Consider the following 24,671-nt stretch of genomic DNA (forward strand, 5'->3'; position numbering starts at 1 on the left):
GACTACTCTTTTATTTCCATTCATAAATGCCTTTTTGGTTAAAAGGCATAAAAAAGTAACAAACTCTGTACAATTTATCCGTTTTCCGACATCCTTGAGCTCTGTAAGTGTGTTGCATTTTTATGACTGAGACAGTTTTCGGATATGCATTTGTGTGCGTAGTAGTAGTATGCATCCTCGTACTCATGGGCCAAAATGGCACGGCGAGATCGATCACCCATGGGAACGAGGTTGTGGGCTAACCCGCACAAACGTATCCGAAAACAACTGGTTATAAACAGCTCCAGCTGGTCATTACCAACCATTTAAAAAAAAAAAAACGACGCGCTCTCCACCAATAGGAATAGTGAATATGGCTTTTTGCTTGGAAAAAAAACAGTAAACAGAATTGGAATCGCTACTTGTTTAATTGGCTCACGACACCAGTACAATCTTAACCCCTCATTCCTTCAAATGATATAAATTATATCTTTTATTTTCCCTTTTTGTTTTTGATGAACACACCTCTTTCTTCTTTACATTTTGTGTGTGTAGTTTGTCTTGGAAGCACCAATATTAACAGACACAGCTTCTGATGTTTTGGGAATCGTAGTCGAGGAAGCTCCTCTTATGATCTTTGCTAGTGAGAAAGTATCAACCAGACATGGTACAGTAGACTTAAACCAACCAATATCAGTGTATGAATACTCCACTACATTGGAGTGGACATTAAAACAAGACATTGATGCAGTTGGAATTATACAGTTGGAAGCATTTCTAATTGATGGTAAGTTTTAGAAATGGGCATTTATAACTTTAAAGCGTTATATTATTGATTGCTCTATTTCTGAAATAAAACCAATACAGTCTTAAGGAGGCTGAATTGAGTTTTAGTTTGACATCATAATAAAAATATAAATGTGTATTAAAAACAGACAAAAAATAGACAATTAAAAATCTTAACCGAAATATGTGGGTATGACAATATTTGGACAGCAATGACAACAACTAAGACATGGACAAAAGAAGATGGCAACCCAGTCATGGACAACACTAACAGAAACTCGGACAACAACAGGGAAAAACAGAATGCAGTATCAAAAAATGAAGCTGGATAAACACTTTGAATTAGTTTTTGTATTTGTGTTGGATAGCCTAGAAAGATAATGAACAAGACTTGTTTGATACCAGTTAGTTTATGGCAAACAAACTAACAACATTATAGTATGAAGTATTTAAATATGAAATGTATGAAGGATTTGATGCAGTTAAAGTGATAGAGATAAAGAAACAAACTAAGCAGTAGGAGTTTGGTTTAAGGATAGGGCCTAATTAAGGAGAGGGCCTAATCATAGGCAAACTCTGATCTTCAACTTGTTAAAGACATTGGACACCTTAGGTAATTGTCAAAGACCAGTCTTCTCATATGGTGTATCTCAACATATGCATAAAATAACAAACCTGTGAAAATTTGAACTTAATTGGTTGTCAGAGTTGCGAGATAATAATGGAAAAGACTAGTCAAATGAAGTTATGTGCTTTCAGTTGCTTGATTTCGAGACCTCAAAATCAAATTTTGAGATCTCAAAATCAAATTCATATATTTTTGTGCAAAATTCTTTGTTCTCGAAATCTATGCTACTTCAGAGGGAGCTGTTTCTCGCAATGTTTTATACTGTCAACAACTCTCCATTGCTCTTTACCAAGAAAGTTTTTATGCTAACAATTATTTTGAGTAATTACCAATAGTGTCCACTGCCGTTAAGAAATACCAGGAGTCAATATGCTTTCATCAAACGATCTTTATATGTTTTGACTCTTATTGGCAGAGATTACTTACTTACTGGGTGTGAGCAGCGTTGGATCCATTGACATCTTCAAATGGTCTGGAGTGGGTCAATTTGAGTTCTTTAAGTCTGTATCACTTGAGGGTGTGGCCACTGTGCATCCATTTGTTCATTGGGGAGATCTACACATGGCCGTTGCTAGACCAGCTTTTCACAGAATTGTAACGGAGGATAGTAGATCATTTGTCAAGGCAATAATTAGAGGTAAGTCAAATATTGTTTTCTTTGGAAATTCACCATGGGAAAAATGTCATTCTGCATTATATAAAAGCTCCAATTAGGTGAATAAAAAACACAAATATAATGCAATTTTAACTCACAAGTTTGAGTCAACTATGGATAATTGATAATTTGTTGTTGTTCATAATTTCTTTTGTGTGTATGACACACAAGTATATTTGAGGCTTTGAAATGCTTTTCTTGGCTTGAAACTCAAGTTTCTGTCTGCATTAAAGAATGTGCACGGCCTTCTTCGGAAAGGACTTCTGTAGGCACTCTCTAGAATAAGGCTACTCTGTAAGTTCATGCCCGTTCTTAAATTAATTTGATCAAATGTTTGTTTTTTCATTTTACAGGTCAAAACCAAAACACACTGTTGGAGACACTCTGAAGATATTGAAAACTTAACCATGGAAGAATCATAATTCATATAAGCCCTTGTTTGAAAGAGACAACACTTGTTTCCCAGATGTTCCCAACCACTTAATGAGAGCGAGTACATCACAGAACCTTGTTAACTCTTATAAGGTGCTTCAAAAGTGGGACTCATAATTTATAAACTTCAAAACCTATCTTAAAAAGTGTTTACTTTTTCCAGTGCCTTAGCAATTTATTGGTGGATAACTCTAAAAAATATATAAGTCAAAACAATACTAATTAGTCATATGAGACATGATTTTGATGTAAGTTAGTCAAAATCATGCCTCATATGACTATAGTTTGGTTTTGACTAATATATTTTTTAGTGTGAGGGGCTACAAAACTTCACTATAATGGTTGTGATAAGGGAGTAAAAGATCGGCATCGATGTCTTAAATGGCTTTTTAAAACCGACATGTGATTGACTCTTTTATCACATGAATACGAACCTGCAAGGTTATATACAGCCATTTAAGAGTCAATACTATTTTATTCCCACTTATAAATACCCTTTTTTGTTAAAAAGCATAAACAAAATGTAATTGTATGTGTATTCTTCTTAAATTTTTCAATTCTTTTCCTTAGGTTGCACTACACCAAGGTTAAGTTGCCTCAGATGCGCAATGATTGTGCGTAGAAGCCGAATTAATAGATTTTACATTTTGAATTGTACGTATTGGTTGAAAAATGCATTGTAGCACCTGCAAAAGCTTGTTGCCCAACATGCATATATAAATGCTGAATGCACTCTAGCTCACTGGTTCTAAATGGCTCTGGCTATGTCTTTATAAGACAATTAGTAAGAGATCAAGATGGTCAAGTGACCACCATTTGATGGGACTGCATAAACGCTGGTGGGTATTTATAATTGTTTAATATTAACCTGGCAGATTGCTTTCTATGGGGGCTATTCACTACAAACTTTATGTTGACTTTTCAGTATCATTTTAATGTTAATAAACTATTGAAGATTAGAGTAAGTGACATAAATAAATGTTGACTCTCAAGCCCACAACCCATCTCCCTAAAAGTCTTGTGAAGTCACAAACAAGTACTCCTATAGGCTTTGTTCAAACCGAGATATTGATCCTTTAAAGGCACTGGACACTGTTGTTAATTACTCAAAATAATTGTTAGCATAAAAACTTACTTGGTATTGAGCAATGGAGAGCTGTTGAAAGTATAACATAGTGGAACATGGTTTTTGAGAAAGAAGTAATTTCTTACTATATTTGAATTGAATTCGAGGCTTCAGCTGAGGTCTCGAATTTAAGGCATCTGAAAGTACACAACTTGTGCAACAAGGCCGTTTTTCTTTTCATTATCCTCTAGCAGCTTGGACAACCAATTGAGTTCAAATTTTCACAGATGCACCAAGTTAGAAGACTGGTCTTTGACAATTACCAAAGGTGTCCACTGCCAAAGCACTATCATCAAAAACTTAGCAAGTATGTTCCCAGTTATTGTCTCCCAAAAGCAATCTTATTAGCATAAAGAGAGGAATCCATCACCAAAGACAAAAACTTGTGATAAACTCAGAAGAAGAAAACAGGAAAAATGATAAGTTTCCTTCTGAAAGCTGACTGATGCTGAATAAAACACTGGTGCCAAACCTAACTCAAAATAAGCCTGATTTATGAAATAACATGAAATCCCTGTCGTTGTAAAATGGAATGACATTTTCACGATCAGGTTGCATGAAATGCTACGCAAGGGGGAAAAAGTGAATTTTCTCTTCTGAATATAACCATTGTGGTCCTTTCTCTTTGATATAACTGACTAGATTTGAAAGATTAGATTATAAAGAAATCAACGGTATAAAAGCTATATTACTAAGAATGATGTGTCAAAAATTAAGCAACTCTGGCTTTAAAGTGACTATTTATGTTTGTATTTAAAATGGTAACAAAATGCAATAACATTGATAAAACTACTATTAGAAAGCTTTAATCTCCATACCAGTTTGCAGACCCAAATAGGACTGGGATGAGTTGTACTTGACTATTTGTGCGTGAATTATTGTGTGTACTGTTCAGTTTAAACGCTTACAATAAAACTATTCTGTTGAAAGGAGCTGCTGCTTTTGTTATCATTACTGTTGTTGTTATTATTGATTACTACTTGGCTACTATATATTTAAAAAATTAAAATAAAATTTGGGGTGGAGGGGGGGGGGTGGGCGTTCAGGGAACGATTTCATCCAGCATTTTTGCATAGCAAAATATTTTGAATGAACAATTTTTGTGCATACAGAATTGAGTAGCAAATAAGGGAATCAATGTGTGGCGAAGAGGTTTTCAACTGGTGGTTTAATCCCAACGAGGAACCAGGCCTGGGTTTAAACCACTTATAATTGAAACCGATTCAACACACTTTGATTCCTATTCATAAATACCTTTTCGGTCAAAAAACCTCATCACTTATATTTTTATAAATAAAGGCATGCCAATACATAACAAGACAAGTCCAGCACAGACCTAAAATTTGAAAAAAATAATTTGAAAAAATTCCCTTTAAATTACCAGGGCCCAATTTCATAGAGCTGCTAAGCACGAAAATTTGCTTAGCATGAAATTTCTTCCTTGATAACAGCAGGATTACCAACCAAATTTCCATGTGATTTTTCACGATGCAAACAACAGCTGATTACTATAAACAAGCAATATATGCAACAAATACAAATTTTGTTGGTAATCCTGTTTTTATCAAGGCCAAAATTTCCCTAAGTTCTGTGAAAAAAAGGATCACACTCACAGCTCAGGCACATTACTCGGGTGAGATTCGAACCCATGACCTTGCCATTATATACCAGTGTCTTACCAACTAGACCCCCTAGATTGCCTGGTTGCATCAGTGGGTAGGCCTAGTATAGCCCATACCGCAACATGGATCGGATGCAGGGATAAATATTAATAACTCAATCCACGAATGTGTTGCACATTATTTTGCCATGGACAGTTATTTTGTTCGTTCACCATGCACACACACCAAGTGATCGATCGATGTACTTTTCGCACACACACACGGTCGATAAAACTACTGACCAATCAGATGATTTGCGAGAAATTGTGACCAAATATGGTCATTTAGTTATATGTATATTGAACCACTATGCTGGAGGTGTGAATCCACATAAAATGCTTCTGTAAATTTATTATGATTTAAAACGGTGAAAGCCAATAAATAAACATTTAAATTATATAATAAACCAAGAAGCTAAACTGATTTAATGTAAGAAAACAAGAAAAAAAGCAGATCTAACGCAAAATATTTATGTATAATTTGCCCTTTTCCACCTGCAAAAGATGGACTGGTCCGCCCAAGGCTTCATTTTTGGTGTGCGCGCGCGTGGCGGTATCGGGCTGGGCCCCGACTCGGGCGGCGGCGGCTCAGGGGCGCCGGGCTAGAGTAGTAGTCTGGGCCCGGGCCGGGCCTTGTTTTTAGTAGATATTCTTTAGATCTTTCTCTTCTTCTTCCTTTTTGCGCCGAGAACACACATTGAAAAGATCGAGCGAAAAGTGAAAGAACCGTTTAAATTTGGTGAGTAAAATTTGTTCAAAATATGGTGTTTTTAACATTGAACAACGTGAACCTAATGACTGTCACATAAGGCACTTGGGGCTGAGCTGAACCGTATTTAAAAAGTTCAAATTCTTGTGTTTAAAAATTTATTTTCTTGCTAATTTATTATTTAATAATGCTTGCCTTGCTAACTTTTAAGTTTTATTTTGTTGTATGCACACGTTGGCACGTTGCTGTCTGTGTAAAAATTACCTCGTGTGAGGACAAGACCGTTCATCACTCAAAATATCAGTAGTAATGTCAAGTTTCCCTGCACATCTGTGCAAAACTATCTATTTAAAGGCCTACTAATTAATAACTTTTTATTTGGTAAATTTTAGTACTGTTGAAGATGAAATTACTATCAACGTTTTAGGCCCTACCTTTTTTAATTCTTAAAAATTTCAGTTCCCCCTTGTTGTTTTTTTTTAAGTTTTTTTATTAAATTATAAATAAAGTATACGCTAGCTGGTATGAGTATTGTTCTGTTTCACCCCCAGATCCTTGTCATTGTTATTTGTTATATGTGGAGTTAATATAAAGACCCAAACATCGTTTTCAGCTAGGCCCCCTAGCCAGTGATAAATTAAAAATAATATAAGGAAATTCTGTTTTTGTGAAATATTCTTTCTTGTTTCCTGTATCTTGCCTTGGTGGTCCTTCAGGCACGAGGCACTGGACAAATAAGAAATATACAGAAATTTCCAGAAAGAACCAGAGTGATTAGTGATGAAACCATTTTCTATATTTGGCAGTTTCCTCGATAGGCCTACCCCAAATCTGCGCGTTACAAATATTCCCACAGGCGCCTTTCCTGCCATGTAACTTTTTGTTTACAAAACGCAATGACATAATTTTTTGATTTCATGAAAGTATACAACATAATCTTCAATCTCCTGCAAAGATAGGACAAATCGTAGCCTTTCTTGTTGATATTTTAGATAATCTATAATTTTAGTAGAAAATCTTACCTTAAGACAAAATATGCCTAGCTAAAATGGTTTATAAAAACACTTAAAACACCCTGAAAGTTCTTTGCATTTGTTGTTGTCTGCCATACTTCACTACTTCAATTACAAGATCACATGATTTTTACATGACAATAGAGGGGATACAAAAAACTGTGAAAGGTTAAAGTGGACGTGCGCCATAGGCAAATTTCCAGAAAGTTACGATTTTATTGTAATTTGCACATGGGTTACAAAAAACACCCCCAAAACATCAGAAGCCTTAATGATAAAAAATACGCTCATCTATTAAATTCATAACTTGTTATAATACAATTAACTATAAAAAAACAGCATTTTAGTGTTGTAGTTTTGTAAATGGATGGCTTCACCACAGGTTGGGCTGGGTGTAAGATGGGGGTTCAGCTAATTAGCCTGGTAAAACCCAACAATTGATGGGGTAAATAGTTATAACTGACGTTGATAAAAAAGCAGTGTAAAATCATCACAATTTTCTTTTTATATTATACACAGTTTTGTGGACCACTAAAGAAAAAGTAACAATCTTTTTTGTGAATCAATGATTCTGTATAATTATTTGTCACACAGTGTTAATGTTTGTCGCCTCTTCATTAGGTTGATTTCAACAAGACCGGAGGCTTCAATTTCTCAAGATGTGTGATGATGATATTGCTGCATTGGTGGTTGACAATGGGTCTGGAATGTGTAAAGGGGGCTTTGCTGGAGATGATGCACCCCGGGCAGTGTTTCCTTCCATTGTGGGTAGGCCAAGACATAAGGTATGCAATAATAACCAAGTCAGTTCTGTACTCCTATCCTATGTATTGATACAAAAATTGACAGCTTCCAGTGCTATGTTTAAAACGACTCCCGAGATAATCTTCGGCAGGTTCTATTTTCTTGTGGGAAAAATTAGACCACTCTGGGATTATCGAGGGAGTCACAGTTTTAACCATAGCAGGAGTAAAAGCAGTCCGTTAAAAACACTTCTGAGAATTTTTTTAATTAGGCAATTCATAAACTTATTAAAGCCAAATTAGCAGTTAATATAAACAAATGTTTGGAGATCAAACAAAAGTTAGTAAATTACCTTTAATGGTTGACCATTTAAATCAATTTCATTGAAAAAATAATCCAACATAATGGTTCCTACACCCATAGCAATAGCAACAGCAGCTTCTTGGTACCTTGCAACATGTCATGTGATGCTTTCCAAACCAATCAAAAGGCAGAATCTTTGTAAAAGCAAGTTTATAATGTGAAATCAACTGTCTCAATTACTGGTACATTTTGTGTGAAGTACATTGTACATAAAAAAATATACTTAAACACACAGAACAACTAACCAGGCATAAAGTTATCAGAACTCTTCCTGATTTCATTTTTTTTGTTATCTTCACCTTCAGATTTTCTTGTGAGTAGGCAGAGGTAGAAGACTCGGTTTTTGTTTAAATGATTGAACCAAAGTTATAATTGAAATTATGAAGGGAGACTGTCAATCTCTTAAATGTAACTTGTAAAAATCTAAGTGGGATCTGTTTATTGAAATTTCAGGCTTTACATGTTCATACAATCTCATCCCTGGTTGTGCATGACGTTGCGTCTGTTTGTTGGGGATAAATCTTCAGACGATTTGAGCAATAAAGAGTTAAGTATGGAATTAGGTGTTTTGGTGTACTACAACACTTTCTTATTTAATTGCAAATTACAGGGTGTAATGGTTGGCATGGGACAAAAAGATAGCTATGTTGGTGATGAAGCACAAAGTAAGAGGGGTATTCTGACTCTGAAGTACCCGATTGAGCATGGAATTGTCACTAACTGGGATGATATGGAGAAGATCTGGCACCATACTTTCTACAATGAGCTAAGAGTGGCTCCTGAAGAACATCCTGTGCTTCTGACGGAAGCACCTTTGAACCCAAAGGCCAACAGGGAAAAAATGACTCAGGTAACTTTTGAAGTTATTGTAAATAGCAGCTCCAATACTTAACAGTGGCAATTGCCTCTACATCCTTTGTTATTGATATCCCTTGAATGATTGACTAACAATTGCAGATCTGCCTTATTGAAAGGAAAGACAACCATTGCCACTGTATAATACAAGAACAAAGTGCTTGGCCAACAGTAGAAAGCATTTACGCATAGAGGATGTTTTTCAATTAATGCTTTCCAAACATTTTCCAATGTTATCTCTTTGAGTAATGTACGCCCAATCATCAAGAAAACATAGAAGGGGGATAGTATTCTTGAAGATTGTTTATCGGAGCTTTCCCGAGAAACAATGCAGCCTTATTTGGGATCTTTCAGCTAGTTGATGGTCCCATTTGAGCTGTGAAGTTGGCATAGGGTTGAGATCGTTACTACACACTGCTGAAGAAATCCTTACAAGTGTGGAATGTACAGATTGTTTATTGATGTGAATTTTCAAATTTCTTCTAAAAGAGTACCAAATACTGAACATTTTACATAACTTAAACAAAGTTTGAGACTTTTCATTTTCTTTGCATGTTCATCACTCTATAAATTGGAAAGTAAATGCAGCACAAAGATGAACCTGACCTTGAAGAAATCCACTTTTATCAAATCATGATCATTGATGTTTTATATTTACTGTAAATGAGAAAGTGTTTACTAAGTTAACTTGCAAGTATTGTGATATTGTTTACAATCTGTAGATTATGTTTGAGACCTTCAACACCCCTGCAATGTATGTTGGTATTCAAGCTGTGTTGTCACTCTATGCATCTGGACGTACCACTGGTATTGTCTTGGATTCCGGTGATGGTGTGTCACATACTGTACCTATCTATGAAGGATACGCATTACCTCATGCTATATTGAGACTTGATCTTGCTGGGAGAGACCTCACAGATTACTTGATGAAGATCTTAACTGAACGTGGCTACTCCTTCACAACAACAGGTGTGTCATTAGGCAATTTGTCATATTTCTGTTAACGGCCCTGCATTTAATATCAGAAATAGCATATTTGTCCCAGTGAGCTTGGCAGCTGTACATGAATGTTGTTGACTTACCACTAACCAGTCTGGACAAAGTGGTTACATTGGATTTTCATTTGAGGAAAATATACTCTCTTTTTGTTTACCCTAAAATAGTTGTATATATTTTGTGAACAGATGAAAAAAGTGACAAGAAGTTAATGTTTGCATGATCTCTAGAGCCACTGACAGTGCAGCTAAATTAATTTATTTATTTATTTATTTTGAAATATTTTTTTGATAGTTAAATTAAATTTATTTTGATTTGACAGTCCCAATATGAAAAACTTAAAGACCTACTTTACATCTTTCACAAAGTAGGTAAAACAAGACAATCAATCCGGGCTAGTTCATTCTGTCAGTTGGACGTAGTTCTTTAGACATGAATTTTGATCTTCATACATCGATTTGAATCAATAACAATAAGCTCCAGTTTTTGTAAAAAAAATCTGTCAACATATCCGTGTATTCCTCGTATGAAATTTGGAAGTTGAAAACCCCTCATTCAAGTAAACATTGATTTGTTGAGCAACTAGTTTTTTTTCCTTTCATTTTGCAGCCGAGAGGGAAATTGTGCGTGATGTTAAGGAAAAGCTGTGTTATGTTGCTTTAGACTTTGAGCAAGAAATGGCTACATCAGCATCCAGTTCTGCTCTTGAAAAGAGTTATGAGCTCCCAGATGGACAAGTAATCACCATCGGCAATGAGAGATTCAGATGCCCAGAAACAATGTTTCAACCAGCATTCCTTGGTAATATTTAAACTCCATGATTTGGGTTATTTTTCCTTGTTGGTGGACACAAGGTTGGTCAATTTGGACTACTCTGTTTTCAATTTTATTTTTTCTTGGAGTAAATATTTTGGTAGATCTGCAGCCGTGGGCCTCCTATAATGTCCCTCTTTTGTTTATATTCTAACAGCTCCCTTTGGTATTGTACACGTTCTCTAACTGTGGACCTTTCCTATTGCGGGTGTCCAAAAGATAAGCATGAGTTAACCCAAAATGGGCTTGCGTTCACATGGTAGTTTTTTTCTTGTACAGCGGACAAAACTGACTCACAAGGTTGATTACTAGGCGACCCTTAACGATTGCTGGTTCCGGTTCATTACATTGCGATGCGTATTTCGCAGGGTTTCCGCTATCGTCTCCATTAACCTCATATTATTTTGGTCATCATGTCCCCATTGGCCCCATTACCACTGCGATTCTATTTCTGTGCCCAGGGGCCAATTTCATAGAGCTAACACAAGCACGACAATTTACTAAAGCATGAAATTTCTTCCTTGATAAAAACAGGATTACCAACTAAAGTATTCAGCTATGGTTTGCTTATCCTGAAAGTCAAATTGAAATTTGGTTGTTAATCCTGTTTTTATCCAGGAAGAAGTTTCATGCTAAGCAAATTTGTTGTGCTTCTAAGCAGCGCTATGAAATTGGGCCCTGGTTGTTGGTGAATGATTTTGTCAAATTTGTGTATTTCATGAAGAGGGAGTTGATCGAGTCCAATTGTATTTTGTAACAGGAATGGAGGCATGTGGCTTGCATGAGACTTGCTACAACAGCATTATGAAGTGTGATGTAGACATCCGTAAAGATCTGTATGCCAATGTTGTGTTATCTGGAGGATCTACAATGTATCCAGGCATAGCTGATAGAATGCAGAAAGATATTACTGGTCTTGCACCAAGCACCATGAAGATCAAGATTATTGCTCCTCCTGAGAGAAAATATTCGGTTTGGATAGGTGGATCCATCCTGGCATCTCTCTCTACCTTTCAACAAATGTGGATCAGTAAGCAGGAATATGATGAGTCTGGTCCAGGCATTGTTCATCGTAAATGCTTCTAAAGATTCTGTCAAAAGTTCCTAAGTTAGTTAAGATGTCCTTGTTCATTTTTTTCAAAATCCTTGATGTTCTTCTGAGGTAACTTTGGCCTTTTAATAAACCATGGCTTCGGCTTTGGATTTTGCTTCAGGCTCCGTCCTGTCGTTTGAAGCCCAGAGCGCGTATGCACAGCATGCACAATATTGTCGAAACAACCGCTGGGCCAGGCTAGCCTGAGCCGAATCCAAAGCCGAGGTTTCAAAAAGAGCCTTAGTTTGAGTGATTTAAATACTTATCCTTCACGATTGGAAAATTTCATCAACTCAATAATGATAATGAAAACTTATAAAGCGCACAAATCCATCAAAGTGCTCATTGCGCTTGATACAAACAGTAAGATATGATTTACAATAACCAAAATTAAACATAAGCCTAAGCCAAGAAGAAATCTAGAACATGTGGTATAAAAATACAATACAAATGCAAAATCTAAGAAAACATCTAAGTGTAAAAACAAATAGAACCATTTACTCAAATACCTGATTGAAAAGATGTGTTTTAAGGTGTTTTTTTAATTGGCTTAAAGAAACAGATGAGAATCCCTTTAAAAAGTGCCTCATGTAGCTATGAACATAAAAGGTACATGTAATGAGATGGAAACAAATTTTAGCCTTCAAGAAAGACTCTGCTTGAGTCGTAAATGTCAGACCATTAACAATTTTTTGGAGTATTAATTATGGATTGTTCATTCCTAACAAGTTTATTGTTATAATCTGAAGTAAAGGTTCAACCATTCAATTTCAAGAGTCAAAGCAGCATTATTTGGGTTTGCAAAAAAAATCAATTTGGATTATTTTAGTTTTTCCAATAAACCGACAAAATGAAAATTATTCAGAACCATATCTTTGTGATTGACAGGATTTTTAATTGATATGTTCAGTTTCTAATGTTCAAAGAATTAAAGGTGTTCAAAAGTAAAAATTCTTTCAATGATTACTACAGGTATTTCATCAGTAATATTGAAACAACTCTTAAAACGTTTGTGTGAGGTTTTGCTTGAATAAACCATTAACAATATTGGTAAAAAAAATGTGAGAATTGTAAGTTGATAGTAGGCCAAATCAATTTTAATAACCCCAAAAACATATTTAACAGACCATTCTATATGAGGCTGTTATGTAGCACAGCGCAGCGAAACAGCTCGTTTTTAATTTCTTTTAAAGACAGTGGACACTGTTGGTAATTACTCAAAATAATTTTTTGCATAAAAACTTACTTTGTAACAAGTAATGGGGACAGGTTGATAGTATAACATTGTGAGAAACAGCTCCCTCTGAAGTACTGCAGTTTTTGAGAAAGAAGTAACTTTCTGAGAATTTGATTTTGAGACCTTAGATTTAGATTTTGAGGTCTCAAAATCAAGCATCTGAAAGTACACAACTTCGTGTGACAAGGGTGGTTTTTTCTTCATTATTATCTCGCAACTTCGACGACCAACTTTATGCATATGTTGAGATACACCAAGTGAGAAGACTGGTATTTGACAATTACCAATAGTGTCCAGTGTCAATGAAACTTTCTGAGATGATGACAAAAGACATGGTATGATGACATGGTATGATGACATTACTAGTCATGTGATGCCATCTTAAAGCTAGACTATTTTAAATAAATGAAAATCCCTATCAAATCGGCCACAAGAGACCGGCGGCTTCTGTTTGCGTGATTTGGTAGTAATAAATTAGGCCTTCATGTTTTACTGTATGCGTGACATAACATCACCTCTACTTCCGGTCGAAATCGTAAGTGCCTTGTAATTCAAAATTGCCAAAAGTTATGAAGTTGCTTTGAACTATGTTGGTGTCTAGCGCGGGTAGGCAGTTAAAAAAAATACGGATATAAAAAATACTAAAGAGCGCCTCTAGCTGCAGGTTGAAAACTGATAAAAATGCGCTTTTTGAAGATGTGTTTAGTGAATTTTTGTGTAATATCACTTCAAAATTTAAACACGTTGAACGTCAGGCAGCTATCATAAGTGCGTTGTTTCAGATCAATGACATCATCATGGCATTAAATTGCACTTTTTGAAGTCGAGTCACTCCTGAAGTATTTGTGTTGAAACTTGGTAGGTTGGTAGATATTGGCAAGTTCCTATCACAAAAATGGTATGATTTTTTACATTTTTTGCACCTCTAAGACATAAATGGCTAACAGAACATGGTAACATCAAAATTTTGTTTTTTTTTAAAACAGGCTTGACACGTCCTAACTGTTTGGAATTCAAAAAGATTTTCATCTTGATTTGATTTTTAAAGACCAGCTTGAACAAAAATGTCAAGTCGTGAACTGTGCTGAATTCCACTTAAAATGTTTTCGATGAATAAGGAAATCGAGTCGTATGATTATAAATAGGTTTCAATTGTGTAAAAAAACAATCATTTTGTATGCCCTTATCCAGAGCTTTTCTGCGAGATTTGTGAAAAGCCCCGTTACGTAATCACTCTCAAAACGTCATAAGTAGATAAAGCTTTGTTGCAGCGTGGATGTATAACAAAGCAAACTCCCACAAATGACGTCAGTGGCATTGTCATTTGACGCCCGCTCTCAACGGCAGAAGTGTTTTTAGTTTTTCAAAAAACCTCTAGGTAGGTGCCTGATTTTTTAATCGATAATTACGAAAAGTTCAGAAGTGTACACATATCAAAATTACATTAAAATGGTTAACAAGTGCATTATAAACAAGTAAAAATACCATTTCTGTTGAAAACATTCCGCTCAGGTAGGTGTTTAAAGAAAAAACTTATGGCGAAACAGCTCTGCATTTCTGCACAAATGCAATCATGTTATAATAAGCAGGAGAGATAAATGAACTTTTGAGTGTCGTTTGTTTTGAAAAACATCATCAATCCCGGTCAACTTCTTTTTGATTTGCCCTGTATACGACTCTCTTAATATTTATGCATGACGTCATAATTCTACCCAAATTGAGGCTATGGGCGCAAGTCCGCCATCACTTGCAGTGGCTGCACCTGTAGCCTCGTTTTGGGTAAGCATCGTGACGTACTTCGTGCATAAATATTAAGACACAAGCTCAAGGCGCTGAGTATATACAAACTTTCATAAAGATAGGTTATTGCAGTGATGAATTTTGAGACCCAATTAATTAGCACCTTATAAGGGTTTACAGGGTGCTAGAGTGCATACAGCAGCCACAGCCAGGAACCCCTTCTCTTTTTAATAAGTGCACTGGGTTCTTTTACATGCGTTACACAACACGTGGGACCAACAGCTTTATGTCCCATCCAAAGGACGAAGCAATGGTTAAGTGTCTTGCTTAAGAACACAAACGTCACAGCTTGGGATTCAAACCCCTGTGCTCTTTATAACGAGGGTTGACTGTGCACTTTGATGTCACAATGGGTGGTACCCCCAGATGCTCAGTATGGCAATGAACATCACCTGATGAGGGCCCTGGGCCATGTCACACGAGGCAATTTACAGGCAACCAGTTCCAGGCAATCTCCATGAAGAAAAGGCATTCACATTTGAATGTTCACCTATTTCTCTTGTGGATCGTAAGACAATGTTTGAAAATTGACCTGTGTGCTACCAAAGTGGTCCTGTAGCATGCACTGCAGTTGGTTGCCTCCAAGTTGCCTGCAAAAGTTGCCTTGTGTGACAAGGCCCCTTGGATAGGATCAAGTTGCTCAGCATGTTCATTAGACATCCAGATCTACCAGCAAGTCAGGGATCCAAATCAGATTTAGCAGCAGGAGGCCCAATCAGGAACATGGAGAAGACGATGAAAGAAGATACTGGGTTGGAGACTAAGGCCCATGTCACACGAGGCAATTTACAGGCAACCATTCTCAGGCAATCTCAAAGAAGAAAACCCATTCACACATTTTTCTTGGGGCTCGTAAGAAATCGCTTGAAAATTTTTTCATTTGCAGCCGAAGTAGTCCGGTAGCATACACTGCAGTTGGTTGCCTCCAAGTTGCCTATAAAAGTTGCATTGTGTGAGAAGGTCCTAGGATGAACTAGCAGGCTGCATTAGTCAATCAATCAATCAATCAATCAATAAAACATTTATTTCCACATTCACATCACATGGAGGCATCATCCTAAAAGCCGAGGCTTGTGGCGGATGTGCCCGTTACAAGATTACAGAACAGGACAGGATAACAGCACTAACTATACGAATAAATAAATACTAACTGCTACGGTAGATACTACATAAAGGTTAAGTGATTGTGTTGTGTGGCTTGTGCATCGTAGCGCTCAACTCAAGTAGTCACTCAAGTAGACGCTCAATTGGGCACGGTGCGTGTCCATGTAACAAATATGTTGTCAGCAAAGCGGACATGTAAACCATTTTTTAAAGCTGGTTGCTTGGATACTGGCAGCAAAAGGTTTTATACACAAAAGAAATAAGAAGAATGTCGAGTCTTTGCACCTTTTTATATGAAATAGTTGTTGATATTATAACTCTCAATGATTTATGAAACAAATTCTTGACAGAATAGCATGACATATCGATGTAGAACACCAACCATAAATATGAAAGGTACATATGGCTGAAGGTTTGTGGGTTGCCACACCAACACAAATTTGAGCTCGTAATGAGAAGTTTTAGATTCAAAACTGGTGGCAACACTCCAGAAACTTCTTCAGCAAGCTGTACAGTCAGCAGTATCAACAGTTGCTAAGAGTCAAGGTTTTAATATTTCTGTTGCTTGTATTATAACAAGTGTGTACAGTACATAGAGCTATAGCTCTATAGTACAGTACAGTATACCTTAGCAGCTAAGTGAACTGGTGGCTTCAAGTAAACAAATTGGATGATACCAATAAACCCGTACTACAACACACATCACACACACATACATTGTAGATACCCATTTGTTTTTATTACTTTGTGGGTTTGTTCTCATCCATAAACAAATTGTTACACATGACCAGTTATTACAAATCATATATTGATCCCTTTTAATTGAAGTGCCAGGTATCATCATCATTGTACCCGAGTCAATAGATGGACTGCATTAAGCGTCATCAATCGCCATATTTGATGTATAAACAATGCAAAAGTGCATATGTGTACGCGAACGCACAGCTCTTAGCCAATGATAGCCTTGCACGCATGCACATTTCATCAAATATAGCGGTCGATGACAATTAATGCAATCTATCTATTGCTATTTAAAGAAAGGTAAATAATATACCATTTGAGGTCTGTGCCTTTTTAAAAGTTGCCTCATTACAAACTTCTTATATTCAGCAAAAAAGGGCAACATTTGTTTATTCCAACATGTTGCTGTTTAGTCACCATAAGAAAATAACATTATCAAATAAAATAAATGACTTCTTTATCTTCTAAGCAATCGCTTTATTTCTTTAACTTACGACTTTTATAAAATCAACCAGTAGGCCTACAGGATTTACATTTCAATAAAGTCAGATTTACCCGAATCTTGAATATTTTACCTGTTTTATGTTGTTACAACATAACTCAATTCTATGTTGTTGCAACATAATTCAAATATAATTTCACAGATGTTATAAATGTAATAGGGATAAAGAATACATAATGTGATCAAGCAGTGTACACTCGGTGCTTTCAAATCAAGCAGTGTACACTCGGTGCTTTCAAATCAAGCAGTGTACACTCGGTGCTTTCAAATCAAGCAGTGTACACTCGGTGCTTTCAAATCAAGCAGTGTACACTCGGTGCTTTCAAATCAAGCAGTGTACACTCGGTGCTTTCCGATTTCTGCAGCCAATAATCCGCAGGCTACTTGAGAGGGATTTGAACTCAAGACTCCATATTCTAGAACAGATGTCTAACTAGTAGTAGTCCACTAGGGAGCCCAGTGAAGGGTGCTCGCTGCGAACTACAGGATTTGAACTAACCTCTCGCACTGGGCATACTCGGTAGTCTAGTGGTTAAAGAGACTGTATACCATTGATTTTTGGAACGAACCATTGGATTATTATAATTCTATATAAATGTATATAGCAAAATGTATGAAACTTCCATTTCAAACATTGGTACTATTTTTGAAATAATCAGGAAAAAACCACAATTGGCAAACAAAATCTGAGATTCGCATTTGTTTGAATTAAAACATATCTTTTTTCCATAACCACATGACTCCAGAGTGAATTATGCTAAAAATGCTTTATACTATCAAAAGCTGCTGTAGTTATAAGTAAGTCTTTATTGCCATTGATTTAAAGAGTAACTACCAAACATATACCTTCCCTTTAAGACATCTGCTCTGGAGAGCGGGTTCAAAACCCATCCCATAGCATGAGGATTGGGCCCTGCTCTGGAGAGCGGGTTCAAAACCCATCCCATAGCATGAGGATTGGGCCCTGCTCTGGAGAGCGGGTTCAAAACCCATCCCATAGCATGAGGATTGGGCCCTGCTCTGGAGAGCGGGTTCAAAACCCATCCCATAGCATGAGGATTGGGCCCTGCTCTGGAGAGCGGGTTCAAAACCCATCCCATAGCATGAGGATTGGGCCCTGCTCTGGAGAGCGGGTTCAAAACCCATCCCATAGCATGAGGATTGGGCCCTGCTCTGGAGAGCGGGTTCAAAACCCTTCCCATAGCATGAGGATTGGGCTCTGCTCTGGAGAGCGGGTTCAAAACCCTTCCCATAGCATGAGGATTGGGCCCTGCTCTGGAGAGCGGGTTCAAAACCCTTCCCATAGCATGAGGATTGGGCCCTGCTCTGGAGAGCGGGTTCAAAACCCTTCCCATAGCATGAGGATTGGGCCCTGCTCTGGAGAGCGGGTTCAAAACCCTTCCCATAGCATGAGGATTGGGCCCTGCTCTGGAGAGCGGGTTCAAAACCCTTCCCATAGCATGAGGATTGGGACAAAAGGAACAAGACTAATACATACTTTTTGTTCTTTTTTTTTAAATTATTAATCCAAATTAATTTGGGGGTAGTTGAAGGGAATTTTTTTAAATTTGATAAGTTTTATCAATTTAATAAATGTTTTATTTGAAAAAAATGAAAGGCACAGCATTGAATAATCCTTCAGAACTGAAACATTCACAAAACCAATATACACATGTATAACCTTTTAGCTTTTTTAGATTAAACATGTTTAATCATTTCACAAATAAATTATTGCTATTTTTTGTTACATCTTGTGGTTGCATTTATACCCAACTTGCAAACTCGGTGCTTAAGGTACAAGTATTTTCATGATCCCTACCTTAAAGTAAACTGGACTGCAGTTAATATGATCAAAACAAAATCGAAATAAGACAACTAGGAACATGTCAGCTGTTGTGATCATCTTTACGCACATCTTTACATCAAACTCAAACTTTCATTGACATCTGAACATTGATGTATGTGAGAAATATAGCAACAATTGACTGGCTGTGAAGAGTCTACTATACTTCCTCCTTAGCTGTAAAGTTTGCAGCAAGCTGGCAGCGTCCTCTGCTTTTATTTGTTGATAGTCTTTGGGTCTTGGATTCATCTGAGGGGGTGGACAGTGTACTGCGTCTATCAGTGACTGCTTTATCAGATATAGTCAGGCACTTCCCCTGACTGTCCATAGTAGGTATTGTCAAAGATGCTGGCTTATGCTGGGCTACTGCAAAGATAATTTTTTAAAAAGACAGGATTTTTCACCAAGAAGTAGTAAAAACTAGTTGTGTTGTTCTCAGACTGTACCTGTATGATCTTGTAATAATGGCCCATGAGAACATGAAGCCTCATTTTATAATCAGTTGTATCATACGTGGAAGTGTCGTGGCCAAGGGGTTTAGAGCACCTAATTCAAACTCTGGTGTTTCTGATCAGCAGAGTGTGGGTTTGAATCCCCAGCCGTGACACTTGTGTCCTTAAGCAAGACACTTAACCATTGCTTCGTCCTTCGGATGGGACGTAAAGCTGTTGGTCCATGTGTTGTGTAACGCATGTAAAAGAACCCAGTGCACTTATCGAAAAGAGAAGGGGTTCGTCCTGGTGTTCCTGGGTCGATCGGCAGCAAATTGCGCCACAGCACCTTGTAAAACATTACATGGTGCTATCAGAATTAGGTCTCATAATTCAAATGTAGTCCCACATCTTGCAGGAAGTACTGTTACAGCACCAGGAGCGCTGGACATGTGCGCTATAATAATAAGAATAATAACCGTATTTATAACGCGCCTTTTGCCAAAGGATACAAAGCGCCAGGTATTATTACTGCAAGGAGTGGGGCGAATTTTGAGATATAAGACCTAATCCTTAAGCACCATGTCATGGTTTACAAGGTGCTGCGGAGCAAAATGCTGCCAATCCAGCCAGGAACACCCGGGCGAACCCCTTCTCTTTTGTGCACTGGGTTCTTTTACATGCCTTTACACAACACATGGGACCAACGGCTTTATGACCCATCCGAATGACGAAGCAATGGTTATGTGTCTTGCTTAAGGACACAAGTGTCACAGCTGGGGAAGCCACAATTATTATTAGTTATTATTTTTATTATTCATATTATTTTGTGATTGTCCATCAACACTGTTTATATGTCTGACCTTAGCTGCAGAGTATGGATTGTGTACAAAGTTTTGTTTAAAAACCCACAATTTTAAAATCTATGAAAGGGTTTAACATTGTTGTTTAAAATGAATGTCATTAGCTGTCAAATTGCCACAACTGGTTGCTCACATGAGAATTTTAAGCTGAATTTTATGATCAATTTTAAATTTGCATTGCAAGTAAATAACTTGATCCTGAATTAAAAGATTAAAGTATTTACAATTGGTGGGTATAGAACTATAGAGGACACTACCGTTTATGACACTCTAAATGCAATTTAACTAGTGGTAACTAGAGGGTAAATGCTAAGTAGTGATTAAATGGTCAAGTTGAGTTAGGTTTATTGACAACTTCAAATTAAAAACAGTAACTACTGAAAATAGTGACGCATAAGTATTCAGGAAAATGACATTTACTGTGACAAACAATTGTGTTCATACACAACAGCAAGAATAAAAACAAAACAACTCATGTGGTCAGCTTGATAAATAATTGACATACCTTTACGAATAAACACTCCTTGATCACTAAGCCTTCTTAGTTTATTAGTGTCTTCTACTTCAGTTGGCCCAGGAGGAGCTGTTAAAAACAAAAACAACTACCAAGTGACTTGTCAGATGAAGTCTTAAGAAACATGTCATGAGATAGACATAAAAGCAATGGTAGAAACAATTCATTTACACAAAGTTAATGTCACTTTAGAGTCTGAACATTAAAATGAGAAAGCTTCCACAAACTTGATCTCTATGTTGCAAAGAACATGGTTTTTACAATTCAAATTATTACAAATTCAATTGAATTAATAATAATACGCCATTTATATAGCGCCTTTTCATAAGGTTGCAAAGTGCTCAGAGAATGACAGGAAAAACAAAACAATGGTTATGCAATCAAAAACCAAGAGAAAAACCACAACTAGGAAAAGCCTGCAGTATTTAGTCAAGAACGTCCTGCGAAAAGCCTGTCTCTCTTTTACTAGAACTGCAGGCCAAGCAAGGCGAGATTTACTGAATGAAAAAGAATGTTTTCAGTAACCCTTTGAACATGAAAACAGAGCTAGAATTGTTGATGGAGTGTGGAATGGAATTCCATATCCTAGGGCCTCGACTGAAAATGCTCTTTCTCCTGATTTTTTGGTGGTTTGAGGAATATACAAGTTTCCCTGTGACATAAGTTGCTCTTTGTAGCCCTGGTTTCTAATGAGTTGGAAATATACACTTAACGATGTTGGCGTGAACTTTGTTTGATTGAACAGTGGAATTGTCTTACCAAGGCAGCTTGGATTCAGAGTAACTGCTTGCCTGGCGCCTTTACTGACTATTGATAGCACTCTAGGTACTGTTCCAATCAGAGAAGTTAATGTTGTATGTCCGTAGTCTGCTGGCTCAAGCTGTACACCATACAAGCTTTGGTACTTGGTCACTAACTCTTGAAAGGTCATACTCAGGCGGTTGTTTTTGATCAGCACATTGCGAACTTTGTGTGCAAACTGATGTACAAGGGTCAGCTCAATATAGCAATCATCCATCCATTCATTCTTCACCTACATCAAAGTTGAAGGCAACAAGAAAAAACATCACATTATTAATAAACACCTTCAAAAAATGTGAAACAAATAATATCAAATATAGCAATAAAAAAGCCGATGTGATCAAAGATCATCTTATAGAAAATAAAACATGGTTCAAATCTCAGCATGACCAAAGAACCTCAGATAAATGCAAGAGGGCATTATAAAACAATTCAATAGCAGGAAACGAAACGCCCTATATTGGTGAAAATATACAGCACACTACTTGATGCATACAAAACAGTTACAGTGTCTGTGCGTGCTTGGAAAAAGGTTATTCCCCAAAATTGCAAAAGCAAATATCTCTGGTGCATGCGCTGAAAGCATGTACTGTAATTTCCTGCTGATAAGATACTCAGCGGTCAAGGCGCAGTACCCCAAATTACACAAAAAGACTCAGGATGGTTTCAGGGCCAAGTTCTGAAGCGCAACTCCAGACAGTGGTGAGAAAGCATCTCAATTTTCTGTAAGGCGAGAGAACTATTTCACTAGGTGGGTTGATTTATCCTCGGCAGTTAAGACGTATGATGGTCGACAAGATCTCCTTCTTCGAGAACAATTCATCAAGGGTAGTGGAAAGGACTTGGCATTATTCCTGAAAGAGCGGAAGCCGGATGACATCGAGACGATGACCACACTGGCTGAACAGTATACTGAGGCCCATGGGGGAAAGTTTGACACTGCCTCCCACTTTTGTCAACCACCCGATACTGTAACAAAGAACGAGAATGGTCAACCGACCAAGGACAAGTGGACACATGGAGCCTCCCCAAAACAAGACTCATCCAGAGCAGCTGACTGGAGTTCTAGGGCGTGTCATAAAAAAGGACACTTGGCAAGTGACTTTATGCAGCGAGGGGGTCAGAAACGACCCATGAATGTGGCAGGAATAGTCACCCCAGATGAATCTTCTTCTTCTTTGAATCAGCGTAGGGGAACAGGTCATGGTTATGTTTCGGAAGAGTCGCAGGCTGGTGGTCAGCAGCAATGAAGAGACGAGGCATCTCACTGTTCCTCATGTCAATGTCGGGTTGAAACCAAGGAGAAAGAAATAGTTGCTGGAATGGTGATAGTTGAACCACAGCTACATGACTGTTGCTCCAACGATGGGTTCGTCAGTTTGGCATGTGGCCATAGTCTTCCGATAATGAGTGCGACCTGCAAGGTGAAAGTGAAGCCTGGTATGCCTGTCAAAGAAGATGAAGTCGTAAGCATCAAGGTCAACGTCTTGCGAGACAGTGGTTGTTCCGGTGTGGTGGTACGGCATGACTTGGTTCCCCTACAGCCTGGACCCCCTTGACATTCATCATCATGTTGAGTACGTTCCGTTTCTATTCTGATACTCTTGAACCCATCAACCAAACATGGAGGCAGCAGTTGGTAGAGTAATAACCAGCAGTAGTTGCCACAGAAAAACACTATCATTTTCCTTCATTATAAGACGCTTAACTTTGTGATAGATTTAATCATTGACAGTGTACACTGTTACGTTGTATACATATACACATGCGCAATGGATTGTGATGGCACAATCTCCGTTGATGGGAGCGCTTATTAGCGCTGCACTGGTCGTTCGTCTTGACACGTATGACCAGATAGAAATCATCCGTAACTACATAGAGAGGCTAGATCAGTATTTTACTTCCAATGATATCCCTACATCTAAGCAGACATCTAAATTGATCATGTTTGTACAATTAAGCCTACATATTCTGTAGTTTTGTCATAAAGACGCTCAAATTCTCATGAAAATGCTCCATTTTGACCACGATGCTGACAGAATGAGCATGCAGCGCTGACAATGCTGTACAATGCACAGTAAAATGGTATCATCATTGCAATTTTGGGGGAAAAAAGAAGATTTTCCCGAGCATATGCAGACACAATGAGTCTTTGTATCAAGGTGTCTGCAACTGGTTCGCGTAATTTCACAACTAGAGGGCGTTTAATCTCATGCTATCGCACATTTCAAATTGCCCTCTAGTATCCAATGTTTCTTTTTCCCTTTTTTTTTCACATGCAAAGTAACATAGGCCTGAAAACAATGTTTGTGTGTGTGTGTGATCGAGCATTGTGTACTGTGTAATAGCAATGTGGTCAGCATTTTGCGGCACATTCCAGTGAATTTTTTTACGTTTATCCGAAAAGTATAATTGTTAATGTGTAACCGGATGATCTGTCAGGTAACCGTGTAACTGTTCTGCATAAAATAATAAACTGGTTTTTATTTTTGAGAGTACATGCACTAAAAAGTGTGGCTGTGGCTCTGAAAATAGGCTGTGCCGTGATTTATTTTATTTGGCCAATCACAGCTGCATGGCTGGCTGCCGATAAGCTTGATGCACACCCGTTCACTTTCGGTGTCCGCCAACAATTAACGCCTTTTCCCTATACAATACCTACCCAATTTTTAATTCAAATTCATACTGAACTCGAAGGCCACATATTTTTAAAGGCAGTGAACACTAATGGTTATTACTCAAAACAATTACTATCATAAACCCTTTCTTGGTTGCGAGTAATGGGGAGAGGTTGATAGTATAAAACCTTGCGATAAACAGCTCCCTCTGAAGTGACGTAGTTTTCAAGAAAGAAGTAATTTTACACAAATTTGAGGTCTCGAAATCAAGCATCTGAAAGCACACAACTTCGTGTGACCATGGTGCAACAAGGGTGTTTTTTTCTTTCATTAAGTCTCAATTGAGCTCAAATTTCCAACGGTTT

The 24,671-nt window shown here is 37.4% G+C and overlaps 4 protein-coding genes across 6 annotated transcripts in view; 3 read left to right on the top strand and 1 right to left on the bottom strand.

Moving 5' to 3' along the window:
- Positions 1–4,504, top strand: part of LOC139944666 (uncharacterized) — a 53,953-nt gene extending 49,449 nt beyond the window's left edge. For all 3 annotated transcript variants that reach the window (XM_071941736.1, XM_071941737.1, XM_071941738.1), the window contains exons 33-35: positions 535–766; positions 1,809–2,030; positions 2,402–4,504. In XM_071941736.1, the coding sequence (XP_071797837.1) occupies positions 535–766; positions 1,809–2,030; positions 2,402–2,436 (489 nt within the window). In that variant the 3' untranslated portion in view covers positions 2,437–4,504. The remainder of the gene's footprint in view (positions 1–534; positions 767–1,808; positions 2,031–2,401) is intronic.
- A 1,349-nt stretch (positions 4,505–5,853) lies between these two features.
- On the top strand, positions 5,854–12,366 carry LOC139943958 (actin-42A-like). Its single transcript, XM_071940869.1, has 6 exons — positions 5,854–6,005; positions 7,610–7,773; positions 8,706–8,945; positions 9,673–9,919; positions 10,556–10,747; positions 11,520–12,366. Exons 2-6 carry the CDS (start codon positions 7,648–7,650, stop codon positions 11,843–11,845), a joined length of 1,131 nt encoding a protein of 376 aa, XP_071796970.1. The 5' UTR covers positions 5,854–6,005; positions 7,610–7,647; the 3' UTR covers positions 11,846–12,366.
- Positions 12,367–15,898: 3,532 nt separating this feature from the next.
- Positions 15,899–24,671, bottom strand: part of LOC139943939 (meiosis regulator and mRNA stability factor 1-like) — a 52,839-nt gene continuing 44,066 nt past the window's right edge. Inside the window, exons 21-23 of the mRNA XM_071940840.1 lie at positions 21,647–21,920; positions 20,879–20,956; positions 15,899–19,445 (exon numbers count right to left, since the gene is read on the bottom strand). Of these exons, the coding sequence (XP_071796941.1) occupies positions 19,240–19,445; positions 20,879–20,956; positions 21,647–21,920 (558 nt within the window). The 3' untranslated portion in view covers positions 15,899–19,239. The remainder of the gene's footprint in view (positions 19,446–20,878; positions 20,957–21,646; positions 21,921–24,671) is intronic.
- LOC139944096 (uncharacterized) lies at positions 22,273–23,498 on the top strand. The gene is made up of 3 exons (XM_071941051.1): positions 22,273–22,279; positions 22,463–22,782; positions 22,990–23,498. Exons 1-3 carry the CDS (start codon positions 22,273–22,275, stop codon positions 23,245–23,247), a joined length of 585 nt encoding a protein of 194 aa, XP_071797152.1. The 3' UTR covers positions 23,248–23,498.

Source organism: Asterias amurensis, chromosome 11 (genome assembly GCF_032118995.1).
Source record: "Asterias amurensis chromosome 11, ASM3211899v1".
Classification (NCBI taxonomy): Eukaryota; Metazoa; Echinodermata; class Asteroidea; order Forcipulatida; family Asteriidae; genus Asterias; species Asterias amurensis.